This window comes from Tachypleus tridentatus, chromosome 3, assembly GCF_004210375.1.
Source record: "Tachypleus tridentatus isolate NWPU-2018 chromosome 3, ASM421037v1, whole genome shotgun sequence".
In the NCBI taxonomy this organism is placed as follows: domain Eukaryota; kingdom Metazoa; phylum Arthropoda; class Merostomata; order Xiphosura; family Limulidae; genus Tachypleus; species Tachypleus tridentatus.
In genome coordinates this window covers 27,495,861-27,514,094 of record NC_134827.1, presented here as the reverse complement: position 1 = coordinate 27,514,094, position 18,234 = coordinate 27,495,861, and the positions used below count along the sequence as shown (strand labels likewise).

The window sequence follows — 18,234 nt, the reverse complement described above, 5'->3', positions numbered from 1 at the left end:
GAGATGTAAGAGGCAAATTAAAATTGGAGGCATCCACGAAGCTCCTGGGTTCTAGATTAAGTTTCATGCATTCTCCTGCTTTTCCCGAGATGACTGAGTTAAGTGAGGAAACATAGGACACAGGCACACCCATTATGACCTGGATCAAGGGTTTGAGATAAGGCCCTGGAAGCTCCTGGGTTCTAGATTAAGTTTCATGCATTGCCTTGCTTTTCCCAAGAATAATTTTCTTAATTTTGATGCATATTTACTGGAACAGTTTGAACATTTGCTAACACTTATTTCTAATACAATCAACAAAAGATGTATTTTATTTTTTGGGTTCAATCATGTTACATTCTTTGAAAGTTTTTATGAATTTTCTTATAACTTGGTTAATGAATATTTTGAAAAATATTGAAATATTATATGCCTCATTGCATTATTTCAGTAGTAACAGTCAAATTATAAGATGTATAATAATGTTATATTCTTTCAGTACAACTTTCAAAAATAAACCCAAATAAATTAAACTAGGCAGAATCTAAAATCTTCTAACACCCACGAAATGTTAGTGAATAAAGTAAAATATATAAAAACTGGTTATAACGAGGGAATTAGCCTCTGACGCACATTTTTCAATAACATGAAGGTACACTTTCTGATCATTATATTTATTGTTAAAATATATAAAATAGTAATGCAATGTACTGCTTGTTTTGTGATGTACTGGTTGTTATGGCAACCATTACTTTTATTACAAGTTTTAGTTGTTTGCAGTCTTTACTGTTTTCAATAAAAAACATTATAGAAGCTACAAAAATTCTCTCATTCTGTTTTTCTCTTATGTTTTAATGAAATGTTTTTACTTTATTTGTAATTAAGACTACAATAATTATCTATGCTGTCACGAAGGTACACAGTGATTAGTACTAACACAGCCCAACTTTAACAAAACAACTCAAAGCCAGCCCTTATCACTACACAGTGATTAGTACCAACATAGCCCAACTTTAACAAAACAACTCAAAGCCAGCCCTTATCACTACACAGTGATTAGTACTAACATAGCCCAACTTTAACAAAACAACTCAAAGCCAGCCCTTATCACTACACAGTGATTAGTACCAACATAGCCCAACTTTAACAAAACAACTCAAAGCCAGCCCTTATCACTACACAGTGATTAGTACTAACACAGCCCAACTTTAACAAAACAACTCAAAGCCAGCCCTTATCACTACACAGTGATTAGTACCAACATAGCCCAACTTTAACAAAACAACTCAAAGCCAGCCCTTATCACTACACAGCGATTAGTACCAACATAGCCCAACTTTAACAAAACAACTCAAAGCCAGCCCTTATCACTACACAGTGATTAGTACTAACATAGCCCAACTTTAACAAAACAACTCAAAGCCAGCCCTTATCACTACACAGTGATTAGTACTAACACAGCCCAACTTTAACAAAACAACTCAAAGCCAGCCCTTATCACTACACAGTGATTAGTACCAACATAGCCCAACTTTAACAAAACAACTCAAAGCCAGCCCTTATCACTACACAGTGATTAGTACTAACATAGCCCAACTTTAACAAAACAACTCAAAGCCAGCCCTTATCACTACACAGTGATTAGTACCAACATAGCCCAACTTTAACAAAACAACTCAAAGCCAGCCCTTATCACTACACAGTGATTAGTACTAACACAGCCCAACTTTAACAAAACAACTCAAAGCCAGCCCTTATCACTACACAGGTGATTAGTACCAACATAGCCCAACTTTAACAAAACAACTCAAAGCCAGCCCTTATCACTACACAGTGATTAGTACTAACACAGCCCAACTTTAACAAAACAACTCAAAGCCAGCCCTTATCACTACACAGCGATTAGTACCAACATAGCCCAACTTTAACAAAACAACTCAAAGCCAGCCCTTATCACTACACAGCGATTAGTACTAACACAGTAACTTTAACAAAACAACTCAAAGCCAGCCCTTATCACTACACAGTGATTAGTACTAACATAGCCCAACTTTAACAAAACAACTCAAAGCCAGCCCTTATCACTACACAGCGATTAGTACTAACATAGCCCAACTTTAACAAAACAACTCAAAGCCAGCCCTTATCACTACACAGCGATTAGTACTAACATAGCCCAACTTTAACAAAACAACTCAAAGCCAGCCCTTATCACTACACAGCGATTAGTACTAACACAGTAACTTTAACAAAACAACTCAAAGCCAGCCCTTATCACTACACAGTGATTAGTACTAACACAGCCCAACTTTAACAAAACAACTCAAAGCCAGCCCTTATCACTACACAGCGATTAGTACTAACATAGCCCAACTTTAACAAAACAACTCAAAGCCAGCCCTTATCACTACACAGCGATTAGTACTAACACAGCCCAACTTTAACAAAACAACTCAAAGCCAGCCCTTATCACTACACAGTGATTAGTACTAACACAGCCCAACTTTAACAAAACAACTCAAAGCCAGCCCTTATCACTACACAGCGATTAGTACTAACACAGCCCAACTTTAACAAAACAACTCAAAGCCAGCCCTTATCACTACACAGTGATTAGTACTAACATAGCCCAACTTTAATGAAACAACTCAAAGCCAGCCCTTATCACTACACAGTGATTAGTACTAACACAGCCCAACTTTAATGAAACAACTCAAAGCCAGCCCTTATCACTACACAGCGATTAGTACTAACACAGAAACTTTAACAAAACAACTCAAAGCCAGCCCTTATCACTACACAGCGATTAGTACTAACACAGCCCAACTTTAACAAAACAACTCAAAGCCAGCCCTTATCACTACACAGCGATTAGTACTAACACAGTAACTTTAACAAAACAACTCAAAGCCAGCCCTTATCACTACACAGCGATTAGTACTAACACAGCCCAACTTTAACAAAACAACTCAAAGCCAGCCCTTATCACTACACAGCGATTAGTACTAACATAGCCCAACTTTAACAAAACAACTCAAAGCCAGCCCTTATCACTACACAGCGATTAGTACTAACATAGCCCAACTTTAACAAAACAACTCAAAGCCAGCCCTTATCACTACACAGCGATTAGTACTAACATAGCCCAACTTTAACAAAACAACTCAAAGCCAGCCCTTATCACTACACAGCGATTAGTACTAACACAGCCCAACTTTAACAAAACAACTCAAAGCCAGCCCTTATCACTACACAGTGATTAGTACTAACACAGCCCAACTTTAACAAAACAACTCAAAGCCAGCCCTTATCACTACACAGCGATTAGTACTAACACAGCCCAACTTTAACAAAACAACTCAAAGCCAGCCCTTATCACTACACAGCGATTAGTACTAACACAGCCCAACTTTAACAAAACAACTCAAAGCCAGCCCTTATCACTACACAGCGATTAGTACTAACACAGCCCAACTTTAACAAAACAACTCAAAGCCAGCCCTTATCACTACACAGCGATTAGTACTAACACAGCCCAACTTTAATGAAACAACTCAAAGCTAGCCCTTATCACTAAGATATTTATTAATCCCTTTCTTAAACTTACTGCACCCACCATATACGAGGATAACCAACTTACTACACCCACCATATACGAGGATAACCTGTTACAAAAGCAAAACTGAAAATGATTCCTACCCTACAAGGTTTGTATTTCATTTCTATCCCCTTGTCTTACTATCCTCACCTTTAAATAAAAGCATCAATTCTGTCAATTCCCTTAAACATCTCTAACGTTATTTAAGAAGAAAAAAAATGTGTTGATCTTAGCCCGTCCCTACATGCCCTTTTCACATCAGGTATTCTGGTAGCCCTCCTTCAAACCCATTCCAACAATTATGTGTCCTTCATGAGATAAGGAGTCCAAGACTGAACCCAATACTCTAAATTAACCCTGTTCTGGAAATCCACACAACAACATTATTAACTATTTTAAACTTATATTCAATATAAAAACTACATGAAATCTTGTTTGCCCTACCACCTACAACAGACTGATCAACTAAAGCACAAAGATCCTTTTATTTCATGACACTGTTAAAGTTATTCCCATCAAAATTATACTTACAATTTGGATTAAGATAACCCATATCCATTACACCTTAGAGTTATTAAAATCAAAACTCATCTGCTGTACATCTTACCAACTCACCAAATGATATATATCCTTTTTGTAAATAACAGTCTCCTCATCACAACCAACATCCAATACCAAAAACTTAGAAACTTCAAGTAATTTCTTGACCATTCCCTTCACCTGTATCACTTATGTTAATCAAAAAAAGCAAAGAAATAAATACTAAGCCTTGAGGTTGTCCACTCATGACTAGCTCAATTTGATCGAATTCCATTTATAACAATCTTTTGCTTTTTCCAATCTGCCCACTGTCTATCTAATGAACCAACGTAGCCTTCACACGGATATTCTTGATGACAAGAAACCCACTTGAAATAAAAATGCATCTCAGAACAGCTAGTATGGGTATTAACACTTATTGATAAGGAGAGAACAATGTTTCGACCTTCCTAGGTCATCTTCAGGTTAAGAAGATAGCCTAGGAAGGTCAAAACGTTGTTCTCTCTTTATCAGTAAAAGTGGTAATACCCATGCCAGCCATTCTTAGATAAACCTACACAGATAATTTTTAAAAGAAGCCTTTCATGTGGTACCTTATCAAATACTTTCTAAAGATTCAAGCATACTAAATCTATACCTTTAAACAACATTTTAAATCTTGTTACATGAATTTGCAAAAATTATTTTATTAAATTTTCAAAAACTTTTTGTCAACATATGCAAGACTATTAGGCTTGTAATTACCTAGAAAAATTTTATCACCCTCCCTTTGAAAAAAACAACAAAAGAAATAACTTCCAATCTTCTGGCACCTACCTACTATTCAAGGGCTTGCTAAAATATTAACAAGTAACTCAAATATTCAATCATTAGCCTCCTACAAAACTCTTGAGAAGATGCATGATCCAGGAACATAATTTTTTAAACTACTCAAATATTCCTGACAAGCTTATAATTAAAGATGATCATCTTGTTTAGTTTGTTTTTTTTCCCATCTAGCAACTTTTCGGGATGAAAAAGACTGCTGAAACCTACATTAACAAAAACTAAATGAAAAACAGTATTTAGTGATGCAGTAGTCTTGTAATCAGATATATGCCTTCTTTTATTATTTTTCAAAGAGCCCTATTTTATCCTGACATTTTTCTTACCCTTAATGTATTAAAGAAATTCCTACTGTTAACACTTCTAATTTTAGACAACCATTGTTCGTTGGTAGGATTTTATATATAGACGGGGATTCTTCTACAGTAGGTGTCCGTCTTGTTGGTGATCATTCTGAACAATAAACAGACAGCACACAATCCACTTATTTCAAAATAATATATTTAAAACAAGTCAAATGTGCATACAAAAATTCTTTACACTCTGGGATATCACAGTTGTATCCAATAGTCTAAGTAATTCTCTTTCTTGTCAAAAGGCCACACATACTGATTCAATTACTTTAGAACTCAACTGACAAAACAAAATTTTCTCTAATCTGTTTCTTTATGCACAAAATGTGATAGATTTACTTGCATTGAGTTGCCACAGTTGTATTTAGATCTTTCAGTAATTGTCTTTTTTTCAAAGTCCATACAGGTAGGTTTAATTACTTTAGAACAAACTTTGACAGGAGAAATTATTATCTTTATCTTTGTCAACTTCTGAAACTCAGTTTAGATATTGCTTGTTGCAGCTAAACTAACAACTATACACAGTCTACCTTCACTTAACGTTTTCTGACTATTTTCTGTATCTGGATGTACTTATAAACACACGATAGAAAAATCTAGAAAAACTGTAGTACACTGATCAAATAAGAGTGAAGTATTTCAATCATAAGCTACAAATTAAGTTTGAGGTATTAGATTTTTTTTGCACATTTCCCAGGAGCAAACATTTCTAACCAATTTTTTTTTTTAAACGAGAAAAATTATGCCACGTTTCTGCCAGCTTTTCATCTCAAATTTTTCTTTGAGCAGGTAAGCTGAGCATTTACTCAAGTTTATAAGTTTTGTTTTTTTTACACTATAAATGGTTAATTATACAGTATTTTACAAAATGCAACACATATTCTAAATGTCAATACTTCACAGCATGGGTGTTATATTGTGTTAATTCATTTTTGCATGATATTTCTCCCTGCTTCAGATTCAAACCCAATACCTGTCACATGCCAAGAATACTCGCCTAGATAAGGGGTTAGGACAAATAGATTATCATAGTTTTCTTCAAAATTTGCTGTAAAGCATTTATAATGAAATTCGGAATACACTCTTTTACAGAGATACAAAAAAACATTGTTATAAAAATTATGACAAACTGGTCATGTCAAATCCAGCTATGTTTAGCTACATTATAATCTTTCATATTTTCTTAAGTTATTTGAACATTATCATTCTACACAGTTCACCAGTCCCACATTCCTCATCTATAGTAAAGTAACCAATGTCGATTACAGAGACGTCAAAGTGGTGTGCTGGTCGAGTTCACAGAATCTACCCAACTCGTATTTAGAAACAAGACACTATTTTACATTAAAAAACTACAGCACACAATTAATAATAATATAGTATTTAATATCTTTTGCCAGTGAAGCATAAATTTATTTATTATTAATTTGTGTGATATTAAAAACAAAATTACAAAGTCAATGAAAAATGATTTGTTAAAATATCAGGCTTATTGTAACATGACATGAACCATAAAATTAATTTTTAAGATGCAAATTATCAGTTCAGAATTACTAATTTTTAGCAACAAAATTAATAAACCTATTTTTACTTTTAATCAACCACCTACACGTTTTACCTATTTTTAAACTTTTTTTCTGTACACATTTGTGTTTTTCCTAACTGTTTCTTTAGTACAACTTAAAGTTTCAAGAAGTTACGTACCTGCTCAAACCAGAGTTTTCCTACTATTATATTATGGACACAGCAAGTTACATTGGTCCAAGTGTATGTTTCGTTATGTCTTTAAAAAAAAAAAAAATTCTTTTTACTCACTCTGTTTGCCTTAAACACAATATTTGAAGCACAGTCATATCCTGTTTGATATTTTTTTTGTTTTAATGGAGTTTCATTAACTATAATTCTGACACGATTTCTTATATTTTAAATTTAAAAATACCTACAATCAAATATTAGATATTTCATAAAATCGGTGATTCATATAAAATAAGCTTATATCAAATATTACAATGATATAAAGAAGGGGTGGAGATGAGAAAGAGGACTGTAATTCTTATGAAAGGTTTTAATAGATTTCAACCATACGCTGGAGTTGGTTAAGAAATGGTGTTTTATCTGTTAATAGTTAACAAAGATGTAAATTAACATATAATATTTCTCAGGTTAGAAAGTGTAATTTGGAGCATGGGAAGTGTCATTATTTAGAACAGAATAAAAATACACATTTTTGATTACTACTGTTAAAAATATTTAAGAACCTTTAAGCTTAAATATGTGATGTTTGAGCCTTAAGGCTTCTTTACTTGGCTATAACAACACACTGGTATAAAACATAATTTGGTGTTATATCTTGTTAAGTTTTAATCATTTGAATAAAGACAACCAACTTAAATTATCCTTTTTTAAAGCCATATACCAAAGGCATGAACAACAAAAATTTAATTACGTTTCATGCAAGAATAGATTAGACATATTATGCTTTGTTGAGGTTTATATAAACTTAATATTGCTCACTTTAAAAATAATAAACATCTATTTAGCTGTCAGGAATAACATTTATAATTTTTCACCTTCAGTGTTATTTTGTTAATTGCATTTTGTGTCTGTTAGTACAGTTACATGTAAGGATGTATTCTTTTAAAAAACAGTACAATTACTGTTTTAACATTTTGTTTGTTTTACTGCATGATTTTGGAATCATGTAGATACAACTACAGTACTCAGCTAATCCTATTGCAACACAGTTTATTTAACACATGTTCAATCTTCCTATATATGTTTTGTGGGAATGTGTTTTTATTCTTCTTCATGTGTCGATTGTCTAACATCTTAACTACATCTTTGGTTCATGAAGCACTTTTGGTGAACAAAAATCTGTTGTGTACTCTCTCAAATAAGGTTTGAAATGTAATTTATTTATTTATGAAATATTTTGATTGTGATTAAGAAATATCTACATTAAACTCTTTCTACAGCAAGTTACATTAATATCTTGTTACAATTCTACAAAGATTTTGAAAGATGTTTTATGGGTAAATATTACATTTTAATATGTTATCTAAATCCTCAAAGTGTAGTTATTTTTGTCAGGTCATGACTTAAACCTATTTATACTGAATTTAAGTGCAAAATTTAGTTTTATATATATATATATACTTATTTTTCTAATGCATCACTGTATTATTAATAAATGCCTCCTAAACATTTGTTAAGAGAATGTCATATTTCACGTGTTTGTTGATATAACAAGTTATAATATTAATTTTGTAGCCAACAAGCAATTTTACTTTGAAAATGTTCTTACAAAATGGTATAAAGAAAATTGTTACATTTTAGAACTTTATAGTATAGAAACTCTGTTGGATAATTCCTCTTTACCTTAAAAGTTTAACAGTAAGCAACCCTTCTGGTTTTATTTCCACAGTCTTTCCACAGAACTTGAGTTTGGGACATATGGACCCATGGAAAATATAATGTGGAGAATCGCCATGGAAAGCACTCACAGGAGGATGGTGGCTGACCTGTTCACATATGATCCTAAAACCAATATCTTCCCTATCAGAAAGAAAAGAAACTAATTCTGGTATTTTCATCTCATTATATGAAGATTGTACAATTTGCCAACATGAAAGAATTTTCCAGATGTGTACATTATTTGTTACATCTGTATTAATGTTTAATTTGTTAACACATCTGCAACAACAACACCAGCTGATACAGGACTTTATTTAAGAGAGCAGTGGCTACTTGATGAGGTCTAAACCATGCATTCTTAGAACATTTTATACCAAACAAACTGGCTTATTCCAAAAAATTATGCACAGTTCAAGAAGTGGGGGGGTGATAGATATTATAGATCCTCCTACTTTGTAATTATTATGCTTTATTATTCTGTTGTTTTTTTTTCCTACCTAAGCAGGAAAATAAAAGGGTGACTTACTACCTTATCTCCCCAGCTCATGGGCTAGCCCATGAATAATGGGCAACTGGCCAATACTGGATTCAGTTTTAGGGTGACTTCAAATACATAACTATAAATTTGTTTTTTACACTATAAATGGTTAATTATAGTTTTGAACAATGTAACATTCTGAATGTTAATGATTTATAGCTTGGATGTTATATTGTGTTAATTCTTGTCTGCATAGTGTGTTTCCTTGTCCCAGGCTCAAATCTAAGACCTATCACATTCCAAACAAGTACTTACTTAAAAAAGGGGTTAATCTACTAACACTTGTATCAATAGAACTTGTGTCTGTAACATTTAAACATTTCAAAGTAATACAATAAGACGCGAAATTTGATAAATAACTTGTATATACTATTACACTACTCGTACTGATTATTATTACACTACTCGTACTGATTATTATCACACCACTCGTACTGATTATTATTACACTACTCGTACTGATTATTATTACACCACTCGTACCGATTATTATTACACCACTCGTACCGATTATTATTACACCACTCGTACTGATTATTATTACACCACTCGTACTGATTATTATTACACCACTCGTACTGATTATTATTACACTACTCGTACTGATTATTATCACACCACTCGTACTGATTATTATTACACTACTCGTACCGATTATTATCACACTACTCGTACTGATTATTATTACACTACTTGTACTGATTCTTATTACACCACTCGTACTGATTATTATTACACTACTCGTACTGATTATTATTACACCACACGTACTGATTATTATTACCGATTATTATTACGCTACTCGTACCGATTATTATTACGCCACTCGTACCGATTCTTATTACGCCACTCGTACCGATTCTTATTACGCCACTCATATTGATTCTTATTACACTACTCATATTGATTCTTATTACACTACTCATATTGATTCTTATTACACTACTCATATTGATTCTTATTACACTACTCATATTGATTCTTATTACACTACTCATATTGATTCTTATTACACTACTCATATTGATTCTTATTACACTACTCATATTGATTCTTATTCTAAAGTTAATGTAATAGATACCACATGATAAAGAACTAATTTAGTGTAGTTCTTTGTCATCATGCAGGTATATCAGTTTAGATAACACTGATTGATAAAACTAATACATAACTAGATAACAACAAACCCACCTAACCAATTCGTACGTTTCTCCAAGTAGAGGATTGAAAGGTTTTCCCAATCTTTCCCAGTTCGATGCTAATGCAGAAACAGCAAAAGCTGCAACATACTTTGGATAGAAAAATACGTATTTCATAATTAACTTTCATTTGCATATAAGCCTATTATAAAATAAAGAAAAGCATTACATTACAGAACTCATAGAAACTCTGATAGATAATTCTTTGTTACCTTAATATTGTGACATTAAGCATCTGTTCCAGTTTTGTTTCCCACACCCTTTACACTTTTATTTGCAATATATATCTTAAATTAATACATCTGTCATAAAATGAAATAGTTTATTAAACAGATTTTACAAAAGCTAACCCTAACAATGTGTCATGATATATTTTTACTGATCAGAAACATTGACAACTGATAGATATATTGAAATCCCCATAAAATACAGGATCACTACCTTCAGCCAAAGAATAGGTCAAAAACTGACAACAGAGGAAGGAAGAAACAAACTTATATGAATAAATAAAATGGATATTTATTCATTGTTTGTTTGTTTTTGAATTTTGCACAAAGCTACACGAGGGCTATCTGTGCTAGCTGCCCCTAATTTAGCAGTGTAAGACTGGAAGGAAGGTAGCTAGTCATCACCACCCACTGCCAACTGTTGGGCTACTCTTTTACCAACGAATATTGGAATTGACCATCACATTATAACGCCCCCACAGCTGAAAGGGCGAGCATGTTTGGCGCGACGGGGATGAGAACCCGCGACCCTCAGATTATGAGTCGCACACCATAACACGCTTGGTTATGCCAGGCCATATTTATTCATAATAATGTACCAGTGTTCAGAACTAAACTAACCAGCTTCTTGCTTTATGTTGTGGCTTCAATGGATACTGTGAATAGAGGAAAGTTTCCTACAGGTCTGCATAGGACAAGGACAGGATACAGAACAGTTACACCACACATTCAAGTTAAAGGGGAGTCCCAGTGTAGAATCACATAATTCATGTAACATGTATATCAATGGCTGTTCCAAATGGCATAATCATGGAGAGAGAAGCCACAGCTTAGCAATATTATTAGTTACTGTATCACTCCAAGAAGTGGACACAGATATAAGATCAAAGTGTAGAAGCTTCTGTGATATAGTCACTGCTGTATCTAACTTTTACCTATAAGCAAAAGGATTAGTGCATGTTTATGACCTTTTGACTTCTGGTTTAGAACAAAATCATGTGTAAATTCAGAACATTTGCACAGAAAATTTTAAAGTTAACTTGTATATATATCATAGCTAGCTGTCATAAAATAATTTACTGAAATATAAAAGCTGAATTGATTTCAGAAGCGAACTATAATGGCTGTTAGACACCTATGGTAACAGTAAAAAACAGCAGAACACATTTGAAAATAGTATGCTGGGTATACTTCCTTAAATGTTTCTAAAGTAACACAATGGAAGCACATCACAATGATTTATCTAAAATATTTTTCCAAACAATTCTTCTTTTAAACTTCTCCAGGACTAATTTTAAAAATAAATACAAACAGTCATAAATGAATCATTGAAAACAAACTTTTTGACCCAACCTACAGCATTTGACAATTCCATTGGAAACCAAATTCTTTGATCATCGCATAACAATCCTGAATGCTCCTAAAACCAATTAGTAACACTAATGGAGAAATTTTAAGTAAGGAAAAAACCTTTTTCCCTACCAACTAATATTATTACACATGAAACATTTACAGATGTAGCTTGGAAAATATTCTTCAAATACAACACGAATGATGTAGAAAAATCTTTAAAGTTAACATTTTAAAGAAAAACATTAAAAGAGAACATATTTTGTACAGATACCTTCATGCACCTAGGATAACAGTTATATGGATATATAATGACCAAAAACATTATTCTCTGAGTATCACCAGAACAGTTTTCTGTAATAGGCACTGATCAACATACATGCAAATAAATGTGAAAATTTTGCAGTTTCCAACAGAATAAAAGTGAGAAAGGGTAACAGGAAATGTTATTTTAAATATCTCCTAGCAAAACTGTGCAGACACCAATGAAAATATATTTCTGTTTATCACTATAACAATAGCCACGCCCATCCCCCCCACACACAGTGCCCCCCCTAAAACAATGTCTTTTCTAGAATAATTAGATATTGTTTTTTGACATAGAATAACACTGCATAAAATTGGCTTCACACAAGCACAATAAATATACTTAGTTTGGTCTCTCATGGAAACTAACTATTAAAAATAACTCTACCTGGATTCTATCTAATGGATCATCACATTCATTGGCTTTTTGTAACAAGAAACTGTATTCCATGTACTCCGTGAGTCGCTGGAGAAAACTGAGTGGCTCATTGAATACAACTGGCATGGTAATCTTTGACAAGTCCTACAAAAGAAAAAAATAATCAAAGTTTATTCTAAATAATTAATAAAATCACTGCCAAATTGAAACATTTTGGAAAAATGCATCAATAAATTAACTATATCTCTTAGTTGACGTTTTTGTCTGAATTGTATGGATGAAAATTAAAGTGATTATAATGTTAACACTAACTGATGCAAGTTAACAACAACGTTTTCATTGAGTAAACCCATAACTGATTAATGTGTGGTTCAGATAGTAAAGCTTAAAACAAACATTCACTCTTCTAGTGGAAATAAGGATAAACATCACTAGAATGTTCGAGTTTGTCATTTTATTTTATTTATACTGATATGTATGGTTCTGTTGCTTTTTAATAATGTTTTGAATGCTGTTTATTTAAGGTAAAACTCAAGTCATTTGCCTCAAAATTGTGTGTTAATTCTTTATTATAGTGTTTCTCACACAACAAATTTAACTGATGTGTAACGTAAGAAATATACTTGAAAATACATAGAAAATAAAACGAAAAAGTACAAAAATAATTCAGAGAGCAATTATAATGGTCATCAGATAGGTTTCAGTTTCCTTTCGTGGAGAGATTCCGGATTTTGACCTTGAAAAAGATTGCTTTAAACGTTAATGATTCTTTACATTTTTTACCACCTACATGAAAAATCACAAAGTTAAATCTATGAGAATACTGGTGATAAAGGTCGCATTTAGATTCACATGTGCTAATTTTGTGGCTGGTTACTTTTTGTAAATTTCATGTTAAAATATAGTTTTATATATGGCTATTTTAACACGTATTTAAAATACAAACAGATTCAGAAATGTATTTTTTTATTTGAATGATGGATAAAAGTTTAAAACACTTTCGCAGCTTTAATAGCGTTCTTCTGTCAAGTTGATCAATAATACAGGGTGGCCCGTAAGTCCCTACCTATCCATATGTTATTATGTTACATTCAATTACGCATTTATTATAAATCTGTTTCTTTTATTCAGAGAAATATAGCCGATGTAAGCCAATTTACACTAAAATGCCTCACAGAACATGGAGTCGCATAATATTATGCAGCGAGAATGATGGATAGCACACAGATACACTAGATACATGCATACGGACCACCCTATATAATGTATTAGCGTACAACCCCACCCGTAGTATATCCAAACCTCGTGTTTCATAGCAAACTGAAATAAATAAATTTTGCGAAATCATGTTGGCCAGCAAAATGACAAACAAGGTAGTTAAACGTCGCTAAACTCCTTTGTGAGCCAGTCAAAATTAAGATCATTTATAAAATAAAATCGTGGCGTATTCGTAGAATAATAATTATCAGTAAAAAAATCTGTTAGATCAACAACTTCCAACCTATAGAAAACCAGTGCGTTTTTGGTAACGCCCCTTTTCCAACTGTGGGATTTCTTTTTGTCTTGTCTCTTATCCACAGAAGTATAATCTGATATTGTTAGTATTATTTTATACTACTAGTACACATGTTTAAACAACAAAATTGGAAAAATATTTGTTGATTTCTTAATTTAGAGTCTCCGTTGATTAAAGAGGTTTGTTTGTTTTGTTTATTTAAAACCTTGGTGATATAACAGAAAATATATTAATTCAGAAACGACTCAAGTTTAAGATTGAATTGATATTTTTAATTTCATGATAAATTTTATGCACTTGGCTCTAGGCTAAATGATAGAACACTCACTACACTTGTAAGATTTCAGGTACCCTGTCACTAGAATAATAATGGGCAGACAGTAGTGAAATTATTATATTTAGGTAAATGTATTTTGGCTTTTATAATTCCTATATCAAGAAACCAAACGTGACATAGCACACACTTGGTTTTATATAGGTTAAAGTTTGTGTTTGTTCAAACATTTCCGCCGTACGTTTCCACATTTCTTGATCAAACAGCACTCGACACAGTGATATAGAATGACGTGAGAAGAGAGGATAATTTAATTTCATATCGATAAACTTTTTTGAATATAATGTTTTTATTTTCAATTAGTTCCTTTATGTACTTTCATTGCACTCTTAATGTTTATTATGTTAAGAAAAAACGGTGTCACTCGGGATTACTAAAACGGGCAGAAAGAAGTTCTTGTGCCGAGAGTTATTAATAGAAATTTGTGTTTAAGTGTTAATATAAGTATCATTAGAAGAATTAAAAAGTTATGCACACACGTTTACAATAAAAAAAAACTTGGGGAAATATTACAGATTAATATTTATTAAAAAATTTAAATTATAAGCAAATGTTAAAAATGGACAAGAATTATAATACATTAGATGTATTGCGGAACTTTTTTATTATTATTATTATTTGTTATTCTTAGGATAATTTATTTATCTGAAAATTCAAAATCGATCATCAGATGGCACTATACGATATTCACCTTTCCAATACAATGTTTTAAAACACTCCATATGCCAGATTCGTTTTTGGGAAACACTGGAACTGGAAGAAGACATCTATATAAAAAAAATAATAATAATAATATCATCTTCAATTTATTTTTATATAAACAGAGAAAAAAAAATAGTGCACATACAAACATTAGATTACTATTTTTCCATCATTGTAAAACATTTGTAAAACTTACTAAACCTGTTAAACAGAAGTCTCAAATTAGAAATTTGATGTTACATAAATACAGTCACAATACAGAAAAAATCTATACTTCTCAAACATCAAATGAACAAAAACAGGTAAAAAGTCAAGTTTACGTCAAAAATTATATCAGTGGGATACATTTTATGACCCTTTTGCGAACAAAATATAACTTCACCATAGTGCGGTATCACAGTGTTGACTAGAATATATATCTACTTTTACTTATTTTTATTATATCTCTTAAATTATTATTATTATTCTTTTAGTCCAACATACAGGATTATTGTACGCATTACTGATTTTAATTTTGTTATAAAAATTCTCTCACATTACCACTTTAGTTTATGTATTTCTAACTCAACTAAATTTACGAAACCCGTCGAGTGAAGCACAACTTTTACCAACTGTGATAATTCACACGTGGACATCGGCCTAAACAAGTGGAACTTTAATCACAGTGTGACGCACACCGTTGATGAGAATACTTAACATATGTAGGTTATTTTATACTATTTCAAATTTAATTTTATTATAATGGTTTTTATGCACCGTTAGCTCAGTAGATTTAAAATAGTTTCCTGGGCTGTCGAATCTCGTGAGATATTACTGCGTTTACGGTTGAAAACACTGCTCATTGTTAATTGCGAAAGTACGTAACTGAGTTGCATCAAGCATCTAATCGTCCATAATTTTGAAATGATAGTCTAAAGGAAATGCAACTACTTAACATCACCCACACGTAACCATAGGCTACTCTTCACCAACGAATAATGGGATTAACGGTTAAAGCATGCACGCCTACAAGGACGAACACGTTCGAGGTTGGATTCGAATATGTGACCCTCAGATTGTGAGGTAAGTACTCTGACCACCAGGTCTCAAGATGATAAAAAGATGTGAGAAACAAAATCTCGCACTCTTTGCAAGTTGAACAAGTATTTGGAAATACAACAGACCATTCCATAAAGAAAATATGATCTTGGTAATGATTTTTAAAAAGTTACATAACAGGCTTACCCCTGAAACACCATCAGTTTTATATACCTCTGGAACGTTAAATGCTCAAAATTGAAATATGTTGTACCGACTCCTAAACAAGGGTTTCTTAGCTAGTCCTACTCTGATAGTATTCTAAGAGGCTACGCAACCTCGACTTTTTCACTTTTGGTTTGGTTTTTGAATTTCACGCAAAGCTACACGAGTGCTATCTCCGCTAGCCGTCCCTAATTTTGCAGTGTAAAACTAGAGGGAAGGCAGCTTGGTCATCACCACCCACCGCCAACTATTGGGCTAATCTTTTACCAATAGTAGGATTGACCGTCACATTATGACGCCCCCACGGCTGAAAGGACGAGCATGTTTGGTGCAACAGAGATTCGAACCTGCGACCCTTAGATTAAGAGTCGAGCACCTTAACCACCTGGCCATGCTGAGCCTCCTTTGTACCGGCCAAATCCCACAACTCTGCCTGACAACAATTGGTGGTGGGTGATGTTGACAAGTTCCCATTCCTTTATCTAATATATCATTTCAAAGTTTAGGGATAGCTAGCATAATTAACCCTCTTTAAGCGAAATCCAACAAAGAAACTATCTACAATAATGCGAATCTAGGGGCCACGGGAAATATTAAAATCATAGTTTCAGTATTATACGTCAGCGCCTCCCAGTGGCAAGCTAAGTTTTACAAGCAATTTCAATTGTTACATTTTAACTACATTCAAATGTATTTCATTGATTAATTGAACCGTATCCAAAACCTAATACTTGTTGAAGAAAGAGACAATTACCCTGCTAATGTCAATGATACTATCACTTCACACACTTGATTAAAACTAGACTACGTTAATCGCAACATATATACATTAAATCAACGGTAAGATTAAAGACATACAACATTAAAGTCCTTGGTTCGAGTCTCCACAGTGGACGGACCAGAGAGTGTTGTTGATTTTTAGCGCAGAGTCCAGGCCTGGCATGGCCAAGCGTGTTAAGGCGTTCGACTCGTAATCCGAGGGTCGCGAGTTCCAATCCAGATTGCACCAAACATGCCCGCCCTTTCAGCCGTGGGGGCGTTACAATGTCACGGTCAATCCCACTATTCGTTGGTAAAAAGTAGCCCAAGAGTTGGCGGTGGGTGGTGATGACTAGCTGTCTTCCCTCTAGTCTTACACTTCTAAATTAGGGACGGCTAGTGCAGATCGCCATCGAGTAGTTTTGCGCGAAATTCAAAACAAACAAACAAGCGCAGAGTTACAAAAACAGCTATCTTCAGTGTCAAAAAAAATACTAAAAATTTGTATTCATACATCCAGAAAATAGTTTGGTCATTTAGTGATTCGAGACCTCACCCCTATTCCGGGATACTCCATCCAACGTGGTGTATGTCCTCGAAATGGGGGAATGGGAAAGAGATGAAACAGCCAGGAAATTAAATGTAGGGGTGTGTAGTGTCTAGTTATTTTTTGTGTGTCGGAAAGGGAACACTTTTGTAGCTGTGCCAATGCCTCCACATATTTTAAGTTAAATGTCAAATACATAATATTACAACAGCTTTTTACCTTCAACTTAGAAATATTTATGCGTTTACATTTTCATAAAGTACAGTTAATTACATCCGTGATAAAATACAATGGGAAGAGAATAAATTCCCAACGCCTGCCTTTTAATTTCCTGTCGACATCAGAATGAAATATTTTTGTCGTGTTTAGTTTCTAATAATAATTACCTCCCATAAACCTTTACGTTCAATAATGAGCAGAGAGAGA

At 33.1% G+C, this 18,234-nt stretch overlaps 1 protein-coding gene across 12 annotated transcripts in view; it reads right to left on the bottom strand.

Annotated features, from left to right (window-relative positions):
* Positions 1-18,234, bottom strand: part of LOC143246596 (oxysterol-binding protein-related protein 2-like) — a 65,110-nt gene that overhangs the window by 13,819 nt on the left and 33,057 nt on the right. For 11 of the 12 annotated variants that reach the window (XR_013026056.1, XR_013026058.1, XR_013026057.1 and 8 more), the window contains exons 2-6: positions 15,250-15,325; positions 12,718-12,852; positions 10,439-10,536; positions 8,674-8,850; positions 7,000-7,078 (exon numbers count right to left, since the gene is read on the bottom strand). Coding sequence is in view for 6 of the 12 variants with exons in the window: in XM_076493598.1 (XP_076349713.1) it covers positions 7,000-7,078; positions 8,674-8,850; positions 10,439-10,536; positions 12,718-12,852; positions 15,250-15,325 (565 nt within the window). In the remaining 6 variants the exon portion in view is untranslated. The remainder of the gene's footprint in view (positions 1-6,999; positions 7,079-8,673; positions 8,851-10,438; positions 10,537-12,717; positions 12,853-15,249; positions 15,326-18,234) is intronic. The other variant, XM_076493599.1, reaches the window with a different exon arrangement.